We start from the raw sequence: 18,494 nt of genomic DNA, 5'->3' as shown, positions 1-18,494 counted from the left end.
AAAAGTATGAATGATAATTTTCAGGATGCTTCTTAACATGTGTTATATTATTTAATTTTGTATCTTTGTGAACACATTACCTGACAGAAAAAAATTAATGGAAAAATGTTTATTTGGGTTCACGGTTTTATTCCATCATGGTGCAGCAACAATGGCAGAGACATACGATTCCCAGCAGTTAGACTATGTGGTAGATGCTATTCATGTAATGATGATCCAGCAAGTGCAGATCTAGACAGGAACCAAGGACTTGGTAACTTTTAAAGGACCACCCTTAATGACCTATATCTAACAAGGTCAGTTTTGACTCTTATTAAGTTTCCACAGCCTCCCAATATAGCACTACTTGTCTGAGGAAGAAGCATTCAAAATGTGAGTTTTTGAGGGACATTTCAAATTAAATCATAGCACATGTATTAAAAGGAAAACAAAGATCAGTGTAAACTTGAGGAATGTTCACAACCTTGAGAGAAACAAACTAGATTAGAGCCACACCATGGTTGCTTCAGTGGTGGTGAAAGTGTGCCTACTCCTAAACTTGGTAATGAGTTCACAATTGCTTGTTTCTTAATAGGCTTCCTTGACTATATAATGATTATTTACTTTCTTTGGTATGTATCAATTTTCTTTTGGATGGTTGATACAGACATTAACTAAAGGATACAACTTTGGGGAAACATTTCAGAATTCAAATTTGTAAATACAAGGCATTTTATTTGAATGGCAGTAGTACTTTGAATAAAAATAATTTAAAACCTTGTATGGGCTAGTTTTATGTCAACACAATACAAGCTAGAGTCATCAAAGTGTAGAGAACCTCAATTGAGAAGATGCTTCCATAAGATCAGACTGTACACATTTTCTCAATTAGTGATTCATGGGGGGAGGGCCCAGTCCATTGTGTGTGGGTGTGGCCATCCTTAGGCTGGTGGTCCTGGGTTCTATAAGAAAGCAGGCTGAGCAAAGCCATAGGAGCAAGCCAGTAAGTAGCACTCCTCCATGACCTCTGTATCAGATCCTGCCTCCAGGTTCCTGACCTGTTTGAGTTCCAGTCCTGACTTCCTTTGCCGACCAACAGTGATTTGGAAACATAAGCCAAATAAACCCTTTCCTCCTCAATTTGTGTTGGTCATGGTGTTTCATGACAGCAATAGTACCTCAACTAAGACATCCCCCATAGTTCAAAATCTTTAGGTATTTGACTGTAACTGGTGTTTTGCCAAGATATGAAGCAGTACTAGGTGTAAAGTTCTAAACCTCTGTTTGAACAATTAACTTGAATTAAGACTGTCCAAGAAGAGAGACTGCTTATCCAAAAGTATTTCAACTTGCTCATTTTATTTTTATATGTGTACAATTTTATTTCATAGACATTGGGTTCATAACATTATGAAATATGTACTGGAAGCACAAATATTTGAGGTTAAAGAATCATAAAATGAAGCTTCACAATTGTAGGAATGCAAAAAAAATTATAAAAACAAACTAAATATAAATATTGTTGCAAGTTTCAAAACACTTGCAAGTGCCATCCCTTTAGAATTTTGGAGCAAGTTATCAGGAATTTCAATGAGCGAAGTTTATTCTTTTTCAAACAGTCCATTATTGTGTTGACTTTACTTCTTGCTGGTCAAAATCATTTATTAACTTTTTAATGTAAACCAGCTTGTTGTAAAGAAACACACATCTATCTTTTTCTTCACAAAATTTAGGATTAAGCTGTCGCATTTTCTGATATGCTACTGAAATTTTCTTAGTAATATCTTGATATTCTTTTGATCCTGGAGAAAAGGCCTTTCTTTCTGAATCTAAATCAATGATTGGTGTGCATGAAATCTGTATCTTGTTGTACATGGCCTGATATTCATTATAATCTGCCCTGAATTCCTTCTCATAACTCTGACGTTGGTCAGAGGAAACTATGACGGAATAATTAGCAAAATAATCTGGAGTCCCAGGTGTAAAATATGTCTTCCCAGAGTCAGGGAAAACTTTTTTAACTTCCTTGTTGGAAGTTGACTTCATAATTTCATCTTGTTTTTTAAAATCTATCTTCTGTTTCTCCATTGGGCTGGCAATGCAATTTGGAATGGTTGTTTTTCGCTTTGCAAATGTACATTTGAACTTCTCAGGCATGAAATTCTGTATTTCTATAGGCTTTGAATACTTTTTTTGAACTGAAACACAAGATGGAGCTTCAAAAGAAGTGTGTTTATTCAACTCTCTTTCAAACATGCCACTGTCATGATTGATGCTGTCACATGGATTTTGAGTACCAGATCTTTCTGGAGCACTATAAACATTATGATTGCATTTCATGAGCAGTGGTGAATTTGAGATTGGCAGATGGGAGGTAGGCAATGGTAAAGGGATGTATTTGGTAGCAGATGCAGAACATGGCAGAATTAAAGATTTCTCACTGTTACCACTTACTTGGTCATTTGATGTTAACTGTATAGCAGATTTAGGGGGAAAGAGTCCACCTTTGTTTTTCATTAAAGTGTCAATACTAGACAAGTAGTGAAAATGATCCTTTGAGGATGATGCATCATCTATTTTAGAAACTACAGGTGATTCTTTGAAAGGGGTGGCCTTAGTAGCTTTATGAAATGGTCGCAGTTTTCTGGAAAGCACCAAATCCAATGACTGCTTGTCTACCTCATTATAACCAGGCCAATCTCTCTGGACCTCTTTGAAGATACTGTCTTTTAAAGTATATGACAAAGTAGTGGCATTCAAATTAGCCACCTGCAGCAGTATTTTTCCAAGAAAATTGGTGTCATTTATTTTGATGCCATCTTTTTGCAGTTGAACAAGAAGTTCAGATTTCTTGTAGTCTTTCAGTGCAAGTAGGTGAATCACTCTGTTCCTATATGACCAAGTGTGGACACCATTTATTGGCTTTGACTTTTGGAAGGCATGTCCATGGTTGAGAGGGGCTGTTCTTTTCCTCTCAGGTGCTTGATCAGGAACAAATTGAGACACTTTTCGAACTGGCACCTTTTTCTGTACATATGATTTTCTAATATTCTTCCATGTATTGCAGGATTTCTCTTCTGCTTCTGTCATTATTGGTGGAGTCAGTTGAGAAGAGCTGGTGGCTCTATTCACCATCATTTTGTCTTGGATTGATTGTGTACAGTTGAATTGTGGGCGGATAGAATTTGACACATTTGGTTGGGGATTGTTGATTTTGGATTGTTGGGTGTCATTACTGACATTTGACAATTGATAGTTAAAGTTTTTCATATCAGTAGAAGAATTGTTTGGTGAGATTTTGCTAAGCTGTTGAAATCCTTGGAACTGAGAACCTTGGGAAGGTAATGAATACTTATTGTTCTGGTATGGGGAACTTGCCTGGATCATTGGCCTTGGAAACCCCAGGGGCAGCCTGTTGGCATTGCTCAGCCCTGGGTCTGTGCTGTCTGCCTCCTTCACAGGAATCTGTCCTATCATTTTTCCTGTTGCTCTGCCTCCAAAGGAAGCCAAATAGTCATACCTATAAAGATCAAAGTTTGAAAGAAAAAAAATGATTTTATTCTCCTTGGCATACATGAACTACTATCACTATTGTTTATAAAACTGTACTTAGAAAATATTTTATCCTAGTTGAACAAATAAGAGAAATAGCTAACTGAGGAAAATTTGGGAGAGATAAAATTGTTGTAAGAATTTAATTATTTTTCATCTTTATAGTTTCTCTTCGAGAAGCCGTATTAGTTCAAACTGAAAATGTTATTCTCTGAATTTAGTATACAAAATTATCTCCTCAGAAATTAAAGTAAAGGTACTTGATAATGGGATCAACAACATCTACAAATTACCGGAGGCTGGAGGAAAAGGCTTCCACATGACGTGATTAAAAAGCATGTCCACATTATACTTAGTCTGTCATGAAAGACATCTTTTTAATCTTTCAAAGGATTGGAGTTTGTCCTATCCACAGGGGTTTTCACTTGCAACCATATAATTTGCATTAATAATAGATGAAAAGAAAGAATTTAGAGGTGTGTTTTTAATTCTTAAATCTCTATACATCTCTAATAATGGGAAGTAATTTGCTCATTACTGTTTTTCTATCAGCCTTTCACTTGATACCCTTCTTCCCACTAATGCTCTTCTCCATAATCTTTTATCGAATTATTCCTCTTATTTATTTAGAGTCTTCACATTACCATTCTATTTAAGATAGTGCCATACCAAAATGAATAAGAAATTTCTTAAAAAATAGAATTTTAGAACAAATGGAGAGTGGGTTAAGGGGGAAAGCCTTTGAGGAGGTAGGAGAAGGGAGGTGAGGGGGGTCTGTGTTTGGTATGTAAAATGAATAAAAAAATTTCTTAAAAAATAGAATTCCTGCCAGGCAGTGGTGGTACATGCCTTTAATCCTAGCACTCGGGAGGCAGAGGCAAACATATCTCTGTGAGTCCAAGACCAACCTGGGCTACAGAGTGAGCTCCAGGAAAGGCACAAAGCTACACATAGAAACCCTGTCTTGAAAAACCAAAAAAAAAAAAAGAATTCTAGAACATATTGCTTCTATTTGGCTGTGTAAAAAGATCATCCTTTCAGATGATCATGATCAGAAATTATATCAAAGAAATATTTATATAAAAGTACAATATTTTAATACTTCAAAAAAAGATAGTGCCCTACCATTCACAGTCACTCCAGAACACTCTTTCCATTATCTTGTATAGAGCACATTTACTAACTGCAATCAGATTACATTCCCTTGATGGTTTCATATATGTTATTTTGACCAGGATAAGAATTTAATAAGGGATTGGGTTTTGCCAATCTTTACATTGCTTGACTCTAGTAGCTAGAGTTATCCCTCGAAGATTTAGGAAGCAGTTGGTACTTCTTAAGCAAATTCATATTCATGTTAAGTCTCACACATTTTTTCTTTCTTCTTTCTTTCTTTCTTTCTTTCTTTCTTTCTTTCTTTCTTTCTTTCTTTCTTTCTTTCTTTTTTCTTACTTTTTTTTTGGTTTATTTGAGATAGGGTTTCTCTGTGTAGTTTTTGTGCCTGTCCTGGATCTCACTCTGTAGACCAGGCTGGCCTGGAACCCACATAAATCTGCCTGCCTCTGCCTCTCGAGTGCTGTGACCACAGGCATGCCCAGCAAGTCTCACTCTTGATACGTTCACGCTGCTAAATTTCTATTCACTCTTAGATATCTAGCTTAAAGCTAAGTTCATTTGTAACATCTATCATCAAAAATAATTATTTCCTTCATTATTTTCTCAGAGCATTTTGTATAAGTTCTCTAAAAAATAACACATATTACATCATCATTACACTTGTTTTTATACTAGCCTATGATCTTTAGAACCATAGAGATTACTGTATGTGTAATTTTATTGACTCTTGCCATTTTTTGTCCATAGTACTATACTATACTCTTTAAGTAATAGATACATAAGAGAAGCAGTTTCTAAATGTCAAGAGAATAACTAGCAACAGCTTTGCATTTTTAAGGCAAATCTATATCTCTATCACATCAAGAAGAATATGAGTCTATTAATGTCAGAGAGATGTTTCATTCCTCTTTAATATTTTTCATAATTCCATAACTTCACAGTACATTTCTATAAAATAGAAGTATGAAATAACTGATGCAGAAATAACATTAAACCAATGTAATGCAGAAGTATTGTCAGCAATATAATGCCTTCATACATATATGAATGCTATTTTATTCTTGCTGGAGATCCTTAGTAAATATAAACATAAATAAGCTGTGTTTCCTGTCTTTATGTATACAATACTTTAGATACTAAAAAAAAATATTCCAATCATAGTCCTGTTTTCAGATAACAACAAAATGTCTTTTGACAAAAGAATGAGAAGACAGGCACATTGTGACAAAAATATAAAATTATTTTATAGACATGAAAGTCTTAAAAATATTGACCCAATCTTGTCCTTTTTTATTAATCAATTATCTTTTCCAGCCTGATCACAGTTTCTCCTTCTTCCAGTCTCTCCTTGCAACAACCCTCCTCCCCTCATTGCATCTGTTTCTCCTGCTTTCTAGTATGAGAAGTGCAAGCCTCCCATGTATATCAGCTAGCCATGGCATATCAAGTTGCAGCAACACTAGGCACCTCCTCTCCTACTAAGGCTGAATGAGGTAAACCAGTAGGAGGAAAGGGTCCCTGAAGCAGTTAATGGAGTCAGAGACAGCCCCTGCTTTGACTGTTAGGAGTCCTACAAGAAGATCAAGCTATACAGCTGTGACATGCTGTGGATATTGCTCTATATAAATAAGACACTGGCCAGTGACCAGGCAGGAAGTATAGACAAAACAAAAAGAGAGGAAAATTGAGAAAACAAAAAGAAGGAGGAAGAGACACTGCCACCCACTGCCAGGACAAACAACATATAAAGTTGCCAGTAAGCCATGAGCCACGTGGCAAGGTATAGATTTATAAAAATGGGTTAATTTTTTTTTATAATTTTATTTTATTTTATTACATATACAGCATATATGACAGCAGGCCAGAAGAGGGCACCAGATCTTATTACAGATGGTTGTGAGCCACCATGTGGGTGCTGGGAATTGAACTCAAGACCTCTGGAAGAGCAGTCAGTGCTATTAACCCCTGAGCCATCTCTCCAGCCCCAAAAATGGGTTAATTTAAGATATTAAAAAAGCTAACAAGAAGCCTGCAGTGGCCATACAGTTTATAAGTAATATAAGCATCTGAGTGATTATTTTATACGTGGGATGTGGGACTTCAGGGCTTGGTGGAATCTGGAGAGAAGCTCTCCAGCAACAAATGGCGCCCAACATGGGGCAAGAGTTTCCACCTAAAATCTGAGTAAAAAGATTCTAAAACGGAGCTAAAAACTGTTCCTAGTTGTCTCTTTCAAGCTATCAGCAGCCTGTGTGTTTGAGCTACTATGGCAGTTTTCTGGCCTGTGCGCTTGACCTAAAGTTTGGAGGGAATGAGGCCTCTGCAAGTGGCACATTAAGCTGCATCGTAGATTTAGCCCTTACTGGTACAAAACAAAAAAGCTTTCTGGGCTACATGCTGCTTGAATAAAAACATAGACCCACTATTTCTGAGAGTTAAAGGCTCCCAGAGCTGGCAGAAAACATACCACCACCATTCTGAGAAGTTGAAGTGGGCAGAGCCAGCAGCCACAGCGCAGTTTCAGTCTTAAAATGATGCAGTTTAAAGCAATAGGCTCAAGGTAATATAAAAAATAAGCCACATAAAGATAGCGACCACACAGAAAATCTGGATTATATTCTCTTTGATATTAGTAACTGAAGAAAAGCATTTGATTACAAAAGATGTTGAGTTATGCCAAAATATATATTTTAAAGGTACCTTGACTTCAAAATTTGGATGTAAGAATATGTTGCTTTGGAAAGGAGGCTCTGCTTTTGTTTCCACAGAAAGCCAGAGGCTATGGATTTGTTCCAGATTAAGATACATCAGATTTGACCAGCCAAGACCCCCTAAAAGGTCTCCGATAACACCATAGTCCAGATAATCCAACATCCAGAATCATCTCAAGACAACTGGCTCAGATGATACAGCCTCACGGACTACTCCATGATCCTAAAATTTTCTTTGTGTCTCCATAAGAAACAGCACCCCCTCCAGCAAAAAGTAGTAAGAAAAGCTACGCCCAAATTCCCAAATATACCAAGCTGGCTTTGGAGATGTGTAAAAGTTAAAACCTTCCTTTTTTTTAAAAAAAAAAAAAAGAAAAAGTGCTATGGGATGGTCTGTATGTCAAATCTGTTGCTCTGATTGGTCAATAAATAAAGCACTGATTGGCCAGTGGCCAGACAAAAAGTATAGGCAGGACTAACAGAGAGGAGAATTAAGGGAACAGAAAAGGAAAGAGAGTCACTGCCAGCCGCCACCATGGCCAGCAGCATGTGAAGATGCTGGTAAGCCACGAGCCACATGGCAAGGTATAGATTTATGGAAATGGATTAATTTAAGCTATAAAAACAGTTAGCAAGAAGCCTGCCACAGCCATACAGTTTGTAAGTAATATAAGTTTCTGTGTTTACTTGGTTGGGTCTGAGTGGCTGTGGGACTGGCGAGTGACAAAGATTTGTCCTGACTGTGGGCAAGGCAAAAAAAAAAAAAAAAAAAAAAAAAAAAAAAAAAAACCTCTAGCTACAGTAACATATGTGCAGAGTGCCTAGGTCAGTCCCATGCAAGCTCTCTGGTAGGCATTCTCTGTGAGTCTCTATGAGCCCAGATTAGTTGATTCTGTGCTTGTGTGTGTGTGTGTGTGTGTGTGTGTGTGTGTGTGTGTGTGTGTGTTTTGTCCTAGAACTAAAGGAATCTCACAGATGAGACTGAAAGTGAATAGCTTCTCTACCTAATAATATAACATAAAGCAACAATAATTAGCAGGGAGAGAAATAAAAGAACTTTTAGGAAAAATAGATGAAAATGAACAAAATGACAGAACCTACTAGACAATAAATAAAACTATGATAATCAATGGATAAATGGTAGACAATTATATAAGCATTACTAAAATGCTAATTGTCAACATTTTAGCAAGGATATCAAATTAGAATTTTACTTCATAATAGGTATAAATTTTCTATGTATATCACAAGATAATGTAAAAATTAAATAATATGACAAAGGACTTGACATTTCAAATTTTTAAAAATATACAAAGTGGAATATATATTTTATTACATAAATTATTTTTCATGTAATGTACACTTAAGTTTTATAAAAATCAACCCTCAAAACTTGCAATCAAAGTATAAAATGGTGAAGAATGACAGAGTTGTGTATAGTGATTTTGAGCTGTGAAGAATTGACTTGTTTACATGAATCTTATTGCTCTAGTTAGTGGATATAATTCTAATATACTCATTGATCTAGTGAAAAATTATATTTTAAAAAACACGTAAAATTTTTGTTGTTTGAAGAAGAATAGTTCAGCACATTGTAAATAACACATTAAATGCTTATTTCAGAAGGAATTGTGAGATTGGATAATAATAACATATAAAAGGTCCCTACCATTGAAACATATTTAAAGGACATCACCTGATTGTTGCCCCAATCTGAAATTTGTAGCTTTGTCTGGATTGCTATTTTGTGACTGATGAGAAACTACTTTCTGATCCACAGACTGTGTCTTGCTAGTTTATGCTGGGATATAAAAAGTGGACAGGGATCTCTCTGGGATTACATTTATAAAAACACTAATCTAATTTATAAGGTCTCGTTGTGTTCTGTAGCAATGAGAATGACAAACATTTCTTAATCTGTCCAACTTATGTAGTATAAAACATGTATACCAACTTATGTGCTATACCACCTTCCAGTTTGATAGTGCCTCAAAACATGGCTTTGACACACTATGTAAACAAACTAGACTATCAAAACCCAAACTTTATGGAAATTTCTGTGTAAGAGGAGGCATTTATAGCAGATATCTTAGACCGCACTGGTATCCACTATATAGTACATGTTTTATCTTCATAGTTAAAGAAAAAATGCACAAACACAGGTTCAAATCACTGTTGTTAACTTTAAACATCCTTAAGACCTAGCCACATTTGGCAATATGTCTACCCTTTCTTACCTGTCCACTGTTCGTTGTCATCATCTAGGTTATGTGCTTTCTAGAGCACTGTAGTCTTTGCAGTGTACCTTCACACAGCACGTAATGTCCTTTGCTATGTAACTATCAACATATCAATGCTTCTAGAACTCTGACACCACAATCACTAATCTCCTCTAACATTCTCCATCCCCTGACTTAAAGCAAAACTTCAGTTCTCTTAAAGATATTACTTTCCTACAACCCTCTCAAATCAGTGTTTTTGCTGTTGTCTTAAGTTTTTAATTTTATTTTATGTGTTGTAGGTGTTTTGCCTGAATGTATGTCTATAAAGCATTTATTTCCTAGAACTCAAGTTGCAGATGGTTGTGAGCCCATTGGGCCATATAGGTCCATTGAACCCCAGTCCTCTAGAAGAGTAGCCTGTGCTCTTAACCTCTGAGCCATCTCTTCAGCCCCTGATGTTTTCTTTTTAATAGTCTTCAGGTTAAATGTCCTAATTGGAGCTGCTGTAACAATCATAGACTAGGTGGTTTATCAATGGTAAAAATCTGAAGCTGGAAATGCAAATCAAGGTACCTACACATTTTGTCAGCAGGTATGTGGGTTCCCCTTTCTCTATATCCTTGCTAGGAATTGTTGTTATTTTCATAATGATGGCATTTCAGACTGAAGTAAGATGGATTATCAACATGCATTTACATTTTCTTGATTGGTGAGAATGCTGAACTGTTTTTCATAAACATTTTAGCATTTTGTACTTGGTCTTCTAAGTTCTAAGATCTTCAAATGTTTTCCATTTCACTAGCCCATTTATTTGTTGGGTTATTTAACTTTGGGGTATTTGACTTTGAATATTTTCAGTACATTCTCAACACTGACCATCTGTCAGATGCTTAGCTAGAAAAATTTTCTCCCATCTTCTAGAGTGTCTTTTCCCTTGAATGTTTGCTTTGAAGCTTTTCTTTCTTTCTATTTATTTATCATTATATTTGTATTATTTAAAACATTTTTAAAATTTAAGTATGTTTTGATTATATCCTTCCCCTCCTACCAGATCCTTTCCCTTTCCATACCCACCCAACTTTAAGTTTTTTCTCAAAAACAAACAAAAATCCAATACAACAACAAAAAATTTCCAAACCAAGAAAAAAATAATCCAATAACACAAACTGCAGCCAAACAAAAGCATACACAAAAATATGTGGAGTCTATTATATGTTGGTTAGCTACCCCTGAACATGAGTCCCATCCTGTAGTGTTTGATATACCTACAGTGTTACTCTATTGGAGAAAACTTGTTTTCCCTCCAATGGAGAAGCTTTTTAATTTCATTCAATTACTTTATTTTTTAATCTAACTGTTTTTGTCAGTTTAGAGTTTTGTTACTTTATGGATAATTGCTTCTAAATACTGAAATTTATTTACTGTTTTTTCTAGTAATCTGAAACAATACTTTTATTTCCTTGAAAATACAATAAAGCATAATATGTATACACACCTGTGATTTGCAATGCTCTCATCTTAAAACAGCACATAAAATATTAATTATTTGTTTTGCTTTTTATTTAATCTTTTGTTTTACAGTGTTTCATGTAGCCCAGGCTGGAAAACAACTTGCTATGTAGCCAACGATGACCTTGAACTGCTGATGTTCCTGCTACGATTACAGATATGTGTCACCATGCCTGTCTAGAAATGATTTCAGGAAATATTTGTCTCTACCTTTTTCCTTTCCTTCCTGAAATGTCCTTGTAGAGAATGCTGTAGATCTTGCTCCTCAAAGTCTTATTGTAAATTATTTTTTGCCTAGATAAATAAAAACTAAGAAAAGTTATTTCATTTATATATTTTATAACAATTTTGTGTGACAGGGGATTGTGCTGTGGCATCCATGTGGACATCAGAAGACAACTTCCATGAGTCAACTCTCTGCTCTTGCTGTGTAGGTGACAGGAGTGAATGTAGGTCATTGGACTTAGCAGCATAATCCTTTACTCACTGAATCATCTGGTTGACCCACATTTCCCAAATTTAAAATCCCTCTGTGTCCTGAAACAGTAGCTATTGTGTTCTAAAAGATATTATTGATGTTAGTGGTCATGTGACTTTTTATTTCTATTTGACTAGTATTGATATCTGCTTAGGACAGTTCTAAACAGTGCTCAAAGCACTGATTACTGTTATGAAAATGTGTACTGTTCTTCTTAAGTGAAATTATATTGGAAATTAAATCACCACGTTTATGTAATAATAATATACATAAAAGTACACATGCCTGATTCATTAATGGATAGAATCTGGGGCATGAAGAACACTCTTGGTGTATCTAGAAAAAAAAAAAAACAGCATTCCTAGGGTCAGATGGAAGTTTCCCGTATCAATATTAATTAAACTTTTTTGGTAGCCAAGATTGCATATTGAAATAGGACAGCATTCTATTCAATGACTCAACTTGTTAAGTATAAACTTTGAACATTATCATTTTGCTGCCTGGTGATCAGCTTCAAGCAGCACAGGGCTCAAAGGGAATCCAGAAAGTTGGCATACTATGACTTTTTTATTTAAGGGGGTAAGGGGAAAAGACACTCACACAGTCTCTTGATGGTTTCCTGCTTTCTTCTTCTTCTATATTCTTTATTATCTTTTCTTACCTCTATCCAGAAATGTTCCTTCTATCTCTCTTTATTCTTCCTTATTCTCCCATTATTGATGTTTTCCTTCTATTTTTATTTTTTCCTTTACAGCTTATGTACCTCAGAAAAATCTTTCAAGCAATATAAAAATTACAATGTTGTTATATTCTATTTTTTAAGTGAATGATTACAACGAATACAAGTAAAAAAAAACCAGCCTGTTATCTATATCTCTTATATGATTAAACATTCTACATATTAAAAGTGAAAAACAAATTATCCCCAAGAACCCACATACATTCCTACCTAAGCAAATTGTTATAGATTAACAGAGTGTAAGCAAGCAAGATATTCTTCTCTGTCAGTTCTTTTACTGGCAGGCTGCATTTTGCAGCTACAAAGAAAGGATCAATCACTTTATTACTTTTCTTGAAAGGTAATCCTATAAGGGATCTTAAAGGAATCACAAACCTAACTTTTATGCATGAAAATTTAAAGCTCTACTTTAAATCTTTGGGGTGCATACCAACTCATCAATAGTTTCTCATATCAGGAGATAGAGGGTAGAATTAGACATCATCTGTGATCACCAACCAACTCTTTTCAATGAAACTATGTCAGCCAGTAATGATTGAACTGCTTTGATTTTTATCCCTAACCTTAAAGCTATTATCAAAATATCTTAATCCAATCTGGGTCATTCTAAAGCTTTGCTTTAGTTATGATTCACTCTGAAACCTGTGAACCCATCTCCCAATATTAAGATAGAAAGAACTCATGCTAACCTGGCTCCTGAGACTCAATTATTATTTTTTAAACATTAACCTAAGCCATAGACTATATGGCTCCTTAATAGAAATTCATATGTTCTAACTGTATGATACTTCCTTGTTTTATTTTTCATCATCAAAACTCTATTTAAGCTAGCATTATTTAACATCAATTAGACAGGAAAGCTTAGAAAGAATAATATTCATAATAATTCACAGGTAGAAATGCCCAGTAGAACAGGATATTTCCATATGATAAGGACACTGCATTACAGGCATTGGGGATCTCTCCACACCCATTCACACCATACCAGATACCAGAGAAAGATGGCAGTGGCAAACATGTAAAGGCACAGCAAAAGCAAACAACATTCTTGAGTCTGTGGTCCTGGGGCATTGTCTATTGGAGATTTGCCCATCAGGGTTTCATTACCTGGTGGGGTGATCCCCTGAAGTCAATTGCCATGTGCTGCTCCTCTGATATGGACACCAGCATTATTTATTGTAGACTTTTGGTTTATAGTCACTTTAATATCTCATATTTTTCTATATTATAATCCATTTGAAAGCACTTATAAATTGTTCACTTATTTTAATAATTTTTTATGTTTTATTATTGATGATTTCAAGTTGAGAATACATTCTTTTTTTAAAGATTTATTTATTTATTTTGTATACAGCATGTATGACTACAGGTCAGAAGAAGGCACCAGATCTCATTACAGATGGTTGTGAGCCACCATGTGGTTGCTGGGAATTGAACTCAGGACCTCTGGAAGAGCAGCCAGTGCTCTTAACCTCTGAGCCACCTCTCCAGCCTGAGAATATGTTCTTGTTAGACTAGTAGATTAATATTTCGAAAGAAAAGAATATTTGTATTTTTTTAATGTAGTAATACATTTCTTTATGCATTAAACGGACCTCTCACATTGGCAGACACATAGACAAAGGTAAGTGTATTCAAAATATTGCATAGAAAGTTAATAAGTATCCAAAATGAAGTCATATGTAACTGAAATTGTAATCTGTATCACAAAAATCTTACTGGTAGCATTAAAAAGTACAGTGATAGATTATATTTTTAGCTTCTGGTTTAATTTTGTTGTTGAATGTTAGAAGTTCCCTTCTTCACTCATTATATTCACAAAACTACAGATTAAAAGAACTTCAGTTCATTTTACTTAACTTCTTTATTTTATAACAAAAGAATCTAAGACCCAGAAAAGACAATTTCTCTAAATTAGACTGTTTGCCAGATTTGAAGAATCCTATCCTACCCACTGCTCTTCCCACAACAATAAAAACCTATATTCAGAGCTTAGCTGAAACAAAATAATATAATATTCATAATGTAGGATGAGAATCTCAAAGTTGTATATAGATCAGTGTTCACATTACAAAATTGTACATAATAGTCACATATATTTATGCTGCTTCTCAGCAAGCATTAATTATGCATATACCCATGAATAATGAATCATGGCAAAAATGACATTACTTATTCTGAGAGTTATTTAAAAATTCACAAAATATTAGATCAATCAAACACTTATGCCACATTCAATTCTGTTTTGCATCAGGAGAACAAGATGACAGCTCTTCAAAGATGAAGTAGAGTTATGGAAAAGTAAACCTTAATATGTCTCTAAAGATGCCAATTAACTTTTTCAAATTCATATTTCATTTTTAATGAAATACTCTGTGGGTAAAACCTCAAATGAATTTCCCACCATTAATAATTTCTACAAACTAAAAATTGCTTAAGAAAATGATGATGAAGGACACAACAGTGACAAAAATGGAATTAATCAATTTTGACTTTGTTAATTTATGACTGAATGAACCAAATGATAGCTGTTAGAATCCTTTAGATTCACACTGGATTAGAAGATATGGAATAGTTCACTTTTGTTGTATTTGATATATTAATAAGATTAAAGACTATACATATATGTAAGTAAAGAAGGATATATTGTTATGTGCATAATCACTATTAGTACTACTACCTTACTCACATGGTCTTAACTTAAATTATAAGGAGGATGACTTGACAGAATAGAAATTCTTCATGTATAAAATATGGAATATCTGAGAGATGTGTATTGTCACTTTTATTCATTCACATTACTGTATATTTACCAATCAAAATATAATTTTATTAACAAATCATGTCCATTTTGTAAGCCTGTAGATATTTATTTCATAATGTATAGTGTCTAGAGTTCTGAAAGTACCAAAGACTTTTTCAGGGTACAGTTTTACAAGGTCAGTTCTATGTTCTCAAAAATGGTAAGAATATTTGCCTTTTTGCTGCTTGAATGGTTGCATTGGTAGTACACCTCAGTTGGAGATAAATGCTAGTGCCTGAGGATGAATCAAAACACAGCACGTATATGCATATATGTTCATACACACAAGTACTATACAAATACATTTACACTGTCTTGATTAGATTTTCATTTTTGTTTTCAGTTAGAAATCTAGAGTAGGGGGATCAAACAGGGCTCTATTGCAACACCTACATAACTCACTAAACCCAAAGAAGTTGAACTGATGCCTAACTAGAGTTTTTACCCCTACTAGTTTTCCTAGTCAAGATATTTTATGAGATAGTGACACAAATGTTGTGGGAGTAACCAACTACTATCTGATTTAAATTAAGGTCCAGTCTATAAGAGAGAACCAATCCTTAACACTGCTCAGGTACCTAAGAACCTGAAACTATATAGGCCATGGGCCTAGGGGAAAATCAAGTATTAGCAATCTGCTAAAGAAACAGCAATAAAATGACTCCTAATGGTATTCTGATACACCCATAGATCAATACCTTGCTCATCTATCATCAGAGAAGATTCTATCTGAGGTAGATGGAAATAAATGCAGATAATCACAACTAAACAATGTACAAAGATAAAGAAACCTTGGAACCCTTAGTCCTAAATGGGATGCCTCTATTAAATACCTCCTGCAAGGCCCAGGGAACTATGTGGAAGAGGAGGCAAAAAAATTGAAAGAAACAGTGGGCAGAGAAGCCACCAAGAAACCAAGGCCTTCTTAACACAACAGGATTGCTGAACTTATTAACTTACAGAGACTATGGCAACATACCCAGGGCCTACACAGGTCTAAGCCAGATAGGGGTCTCAACATTGAGAGTAGAAGTAGATACAATCCCCTATTCCCAACCCAGAAGCTATCTCCACCTGAAAAATGCTCCCATAGTAAAAGTCAATTTTTTCAAAGGACTTTTTCTAGGTATACAAACCATACTTATGGGCAGGCCCCACTCCGAACAGTAGCTGGGCAACACAGAACAAACTCAATGGTGTTTCTGGAGGATTTTTGTCTTATAATGCTTTGTTTAGGCATTTTTTATGATTTCTAATACTGTTTTTATTGAGTTTTCTGTATTTCTAAATGTCTGTGTCTGTTTTTTCTTTGTATGTACTTGATGTGCTTTTTCTTTGAGTCTGAGTTCTTTTTCTTCTGATTTTTGTTGTTCAAGACAGGGTTTCTCTGTGTAGCTTTGTGCCTTTCCTGGAACTCACTCTGTAGTCCAGGCTGACCTCGAACTCACAGAGATTTGCCTGCCTCTGCCTCCCGAGTGCTGGGATTAAGGGCATGCTCCACCAATGCCTGGCTGCCTGTTCGTTTTCTAATGAGAGAGGAAAAGAAAGGATGTGGATTTGCATGGGTAGAGTGGTGGGGAGGATCTTAGAGTTTGGGGAGGGAAAACCATAATCAGAAATAGTGAATGAAAAAAATTTATTTTCAATTTAAAAAAGAGTACACGGAACACAAAATGGTTGGAATAAGGAAGAGCTTTTGTCTTTTTTATTTATTTTACATACCAACTACAATTTTCCCTTCTTCCTCCCCCACACTTCTTTTCTACCCCCCCACTCACCCTTCAGAAAGGGTAAGGACTCCCATAGGAGTCAACAAAGCATGGCACATCAAGCTGAGGTTGGACCAAGCTCCTCCTCCCTGCATCAAGGCTGAGCAAGACATCCCACCATAGGGAGTAAGTTCCAAAAAGCCAGCTCATGAGCCAGGAACAGATACTGGCCCTACCGCTAGTGGCTCTACAAACAGGTGAAGTTACATAACTGTCACCCACATGTGGAGGGCCTACGTCAGTCCCATGCAGGCTCCCTAGCTATTGACCCAGAGTCCTTAAGCTCCCAGTAGCCTAGGTCAGCTGTCTCTGTGTATTTCCCCATCATGATATTGAATCCCCTTGCTTATATCATCCCTCTTCCCTCTCTTCAACTGGACTCCTGAAGCTGGCTGTCACCTTCTGCCTATGCTTCCATCAGTTACTGGATGAAGGTTTTATGATAACACTTAGGGTAGTCACCAATCTGACTGCAGGAGAAGGCCAGTTTAGGCACCCTCTTCACATATTGCTAGGAGTCTTAGCTGGGGCCATCCTTGTGGATTCTTGGGAATTTCTCTCTAACCTCATAATGGTCCCCTCCATCAAGATAGCTCTTCCATTGCTCTCTCTTCCCATCCTTCCCTCAACTCGACCATCCCGATTTCTCATGTTCACAAGAGAACTTTTGTCTTAATGGGTTATAAGATTAATTAGCCATAGTCCCCCCAATATCATTTTTACTTAAAAATACTGAGTGTATCTTTAACACATTTGAGTGTTTAGTTTTTTTGTTTTGTTTTGTTTTTCATTTTTTTTTATTTTTGAGATTATAATATAATGCCATCATTTCTCCTTCTTTCCTCCCTCCAAGCCCTCCCATATATTCCTCCCTGCTCTCTTTCCAAATAATTTTCTTTTATATTGTTGTTAGATGCATATATGTATATGTATATACATACACATTCTTAAGAATAATCAGCTTTGTCTGTGTAATGTTACTTTGTATGTATGCTTTTAGGGATGACTATTTGATATTGGATAACAAATTGGTATGCTCTTCCTTACAGAAGACTATTTCCTTTACTCTCAGTTTTCCTTAGTTGCCATTAGTTCTTTGTATGTAATTGAGGCATCTTGGGATTTGCCCCATTCACTTTGTCATGTCTATGATTTTCCTTGTTCAGCTCATGTTAGACAATCATGTTGGTGAAGCTTTATGGGTACCTTCTGACATTATTATGAGATCATTCTCACAGCAAACTACCTGATCCTCTGACTCCTACCATCTTTCTACATCTTATTTAGCAATGGTCCCTAAGTCTTAGGCACAAGAGTGTTTTGCAGATATATCTAATAGAACTGAACCCTACAACTCTGCATTTGTATTAGTTGAGGTTTTCCATAATGATCTCCCTCTGGTTCAAAGAAAAGTGTTCTTAACAAAGGGTGAGGACTACACATACCTGTCACTATAAGGACAGTTATTTAGAATGCAGTTAGAAGTGATTCTGGTTTACTCAAATGGTGGTTGTAGTTTATCCTCCAAGATCCATGACTTTACTAGCATTGGGCAATTGGCTAGGTTTTCAGTACCAGACATGATTTCCATCTTGTTGAGTGAGCCTTAAGTCCAG

The 18,494-nt window shown here is 35.6% G+C and overlaps 1 protein-coding gene across 1 annotated transcript; it reads right to left on the bottom strand.

The window, feature by feature from the left end:
- Nucleotides 1-1,383: 1,383 nt before the first annotated feature.
- LOC114683413 (RNA polymerase II elongation factor ELL2-like) lies at nucleotides 1,384-9,676 on the bottom strand. Its single transcript, XM_037199119.1, has 2 exons — nucleotides 9,596-9,676; nucleotides 1,384-3,499 (listed from the first exon to the last, which is right to left on the bottom strand). The coding sequence occupies exon 2, from the start codon at nucleotides 3,454-3,456 to the stop codon at nucleotides 1,603-1,605; it is 1,854 nt and encodes a 617-aa protein (XP_037055014.1). The 5' UTR covers nucleotides 3,457-3,499; nucleotides 9,596-9,676; the 3' UTR covers nucleotides 1,384-1,602.
- Between the last annotated feature and the right edge of the window lie 8,818 nt (nucleotides 9,677-18,494).

The sequence above is a fragment of the Peromyscus leucopus genome, chromosome X (genome assembly GCF_004664715.2).
Source record: "Peromyscus leucopus breed LL Stock chromosome X, UCI_PerLeu_2.1, whole genome shotgun sequence".
Taxonomy (NCBI): Eukaryota; Metazoa; Chordata; class Mammalia; order Rodentia; family Cricetidae; genus Peromyscus; species Peromyscus leucopus.
The sequence above is the reverse complement of the archived record's forward strand: the minus strand, read 5'-3'. Positions and strand labels throughout refer to the sequence as shown.

Bases quoted from the DNA above. Each gene is read 5' to 3' on its own strand.
- LOC114683413 (XM_037199119.1), bottom strand. From the start codon at position 3,456: ATGATAGGACAGATTCCTGTGAAGGAGGCAGACAGCACAGACCCAGGG.